The sequence below is a fragment of the Vitis vinifera genome, chromosome 15, assembly GCF_030704535.1.
Source record: "Vitis vinifera cultivar Pinot Noir 40024 chromosome 15, ASM3070453v1".
NCBI classification, from domain to species: domain Eukaryota; kingdom Viridiplantae; phylum Streptophyta; class Magnoliopsida; order Vitales; family Vitaceae; genus Vitis; species Vitis vinifera.
In genome coordinates this window covers 10,572,742-10,576,043 of record NC_081819.1, presented here as the reverse complement: position 1 = coordinate 10,576,043, position 3,302 = coordinate 10,572,742, and the positions used below count along the sequence as shown (strand labels likewise).

The following is a 3,302-nucleotide window of genomic DNA, read 5'->3' as shown; positions in this document are numbered from 1 at the left end:
CATCCTGGCCTACACTGCCAGAAGCACTTTCGACGGGACCATACTGAGTCATCTTAGACAACCTGTCACAGCCCGCATTCCACCGCCTACAGAGTGAAAGGACAAGAATGACGGCAAGCCATCCCCTCCACAATATCTGACAGCCGCCTACAGGACAATGATGACTTTGCCACTACCTCAGCGCCATCATGACAAGCCAAAAAGTCTTCCCACCATTAAAGGGGATGAACTTCTGACACTATAAAAGAGCCTTCATGCGAGGAGAGAAGGTAAGCTTTCTTACTCAATAAAAAAGGAAGATTGATTATCAGAGAGAAGGCTAACAAAACCATCGGAGGGTGTGTCCGGAAAACCTGTCCGGATGTCTTTTGCAGGTTGATTGAGGCAGGAATCATCTTCAGTTGAAAGGGAATGTTCATCTGGCTACTGTGAGGACCCCGGGTGACGCGAGGCTTCAACATTGGCGTCGTCTGTGGGAAGTTGCTCAATCAACGACAAAGATGCCCACACCTTCCAAGAGTCGTTCGTCAGCCAGAGGAGATGAAGGCTATTTCGAATGGCGCGAGACCATGGAAAGGTGACAGTTGGAGAGCGAACGACAAATGCAAGCTCTTCTCCGAGAAATGACGAGACTAAGAGAAGAAAACGCGGTGTTACACATCCAAGTTTCGTCCTCGAGGCCTCCTCATGACCAATGCCCAAGAGGCCAGGGGGCGAACTCTAGGCCTGATCTAGAATCGGTATATCCCGGAATTGCAGGGGTCGTCCTTGATATGGCACGATATCTAACACCCTGCAACGGTTGGGCGAATGGACCATAGAAAAAATCCCACGAGCTGATAACGTACGTGTTGACGCCCTGGCAAGAATAGCTGCTTCCCTGCCCATCAAAGAGGCCATATTATTGCCTATATATGTGTAGACTGATCCTTCCATCACAAAAGCATCCACTTGCAATACTATTGAGGAGAGCCAGGAAGAGGGCCAGGAGTGGACGGAAGTCATAGCAGGATACCTCCGAACAGGATCTCTACCTGATGAACCCAAGCAAACGCACAAGATCCGGGTACAAGCTGCCCGTTTCGCTCTGATCGGGGAGCACCTTTACAAACGATCTTTTACAGGCCCCTACCTCAGGTGCCTAGACTGCTTAGAGGCTCAATACATATTAGCTGAGTTACATGAGGGTGTATGCGACAATCACCTCGGAGGACGATCTTTGGCGCATCGAGCACACTCGCAGGGCTACTATTGGCCCACTATTAAGAGAGACGTGACGACTTATGTCAAGAAGTGTGACAAATGCCAAAGGCATGCCCCATACCGCATGCGCCTTCTGAAACGTTGAAGCCAATTTCCAACCCTTGGCCTTTTGCACAATGGGGGATGGACATATTAGGACCTTTACCAACCGTGGCTGCCCAGAAGAAATTTCTACTCGTTGCCAAAGACTACTTCAGCAAATGGGTAGAAGTAGAGGCATATGCCAGCATCAAGGACAAGGATGTCACCAAATTTGTGTAGAAGAACATCATTTGCCGCTTTGGGATCCCTCAAGCAATCATAGCCGATAATGGTCCACAGTTTGACAGCATCGCCTTCCGGAATTTCTGCTCGGAGCTCAAAATCCAGAATTTGTACTCCACACCGCCTTACCCTCAAAGCAATGGGCAGGCAGAAGCGACAAATAAAACCTTGGTGACTGCCTTAAAGAAGAGGCTCGAGCAGGCCAAAGGAAAGTGGGTAGAGGAACTGCCCTGCGTCCTATGGGCCTACCGAACCACGCCCGGCCGACCCACGGGAAACACTCCCTTCGCCCTTGCATACGGCATGGATGCAATCATCCCCACAGAAATAGGCTTGCCCATTATTCGGACTGATGCACGAGGACAAAGTGATGAAAGTGGAACTAGGAAGGAACCTAGACTGGGAGGATGAAGTGAGAGAAAACGCGTCCATTCGGATGGCTGACTACCAGCAAAGAGCGGCCACTCACTATAACCACAAGGCACGACCCCGGGTCTTCAAGATTGGAACGCTGGTCCTTAGAAAGGTTTTCGAAAACACCGCTGAAAGAGGAGCCGAGAAATTCCAAGCGAATTGGGAAGGTCCTTATATTGTAACTAAGACAAGTGAAAGCGGAGCCTATCACCTACAAAAGTTAGACTTGCTCTGTCCATGGAATGTATCTAACCTTAAGCAATATTACCAATAAAGAGAAGCTAAAGGTAGAGAAAAACAAAGAAGTCTAAAGCATTTATAAAGGACTGAAAAATTGTCTTTACAAAATCCGCCACCCCAAAAGCAGCAAAACAAAGAGAAAAAGTATAAGGAGTACTGCACACAAAGAAATCTCAGCAAGAAGGGCCTCCGGGTATCGCATCCTCATCGTCACAAGGAAGAGATAGAACATCATGCATAATGTCATTCTTCTTCATGCAACAACGGTAGTCGAACAAGTACATCTCCTCTACCTGCCTTTGATACTCCGTCTCCAACTCCTTCTTCTGAGCGACAAACCCGGCCTCCATCTCCTCCCTCTGAGCAACTAGGCTTGCCTGCAACCTCTCTGTCTCCTTTTGAGCTGCGAGGCTAGCCTGAAGTTCGTCCACCTCCTTCTTAAGTTGAGAATTCTCTTGCTCCACCCCTTTGATTTGACCCTCCAAGGCCCCTTTTTCCCTTTTCAGCAAGTTCACCTTAGCCCGGACAGTCCCCTTCTCCTCCTCAGCCTGGCTCAACTTCTCCGCCCCATCCGCTACGGCCTTTTGAGCAGTGGCCAACTCAGCCTCCACCTTCTCTAACCGTGAGCGCATCTCCTCAACGCCGCCCAGATGGTGAGAGATGAAGGCGCGCATAGCCTCCACCACTTCCAGCCGCTTGAAGAGTTGTTCGCAGATATGCATCATGTAGTGGATGCCAGCCACGACCTGTGCAGAACAACAACAAAATAAAAGCTAATGTCGTGCAAAGGAGTAACAGTTGCTAAGGAAGAAGGAAAAAGTAGCAAAGAAATGATTACCACTTCTGCAGTATCAGGGATCGTCCACTCCTGCAGATGTTGAATATAAGAAACGGCGGACTCAGGGGTGCTAAAAGGAAGTCGGGCCTTGACAAAGGCAGGAGGATCACCACCCATATTCACAGAGACCCGCTTGGTAAGCGAAAAAAAGTCAGACATCCTTGTGGAATGAGCCTCCACATCCGTGAAACATGACACTCCCTTCAGCATCTCCATCATTTCCTCCCAGCTTGGAGGAACCATGGCAGCTGGACTACTCTTCTTGTTCGAAGCCTCCTCGTCA

At 49.3% G+C, this 3,302-nt stretch overlaps 1 protein-coding gene across 1 annotated transcript; it reads left to right on the top strand.

Annotated features, from left to right (window-relative positions):
* Positions 1-623: 623 nt before the first annotated feature.
* On the top strand, positions 624-1,348 carry LOC104881772 (uncharacterized). The gene is made up of 2 exons (XM_010662981.1): positions 624-740; positions 923-1,348. Exons 1-2 carry the CDS (start codon positions 624-626, stop codon positions 1,346-1,348), a joined length of 543 nt encoding a protein of 180 aa, XP_010661283.1.
* Positions 1,349-3,302: the final 1,954 nt, after the last annotated feature.

Bases quoted from the DNA above. Each gene is read 5' to 3' on its own strand.
- LOC104881772 (XM_010662981.1), top strand. From the start codon at position 624: ATGACGAGACTAAGAGAAGAAAACGCGGTGTTACACATCCAAGTTTCG. The intron at 741-922 runs GTATATCCCGGA...ATATATGTGTAG, and splicing joins CTAGGCCTGATCTAGAATCG to ACTGATCCTTCCATCACAAA.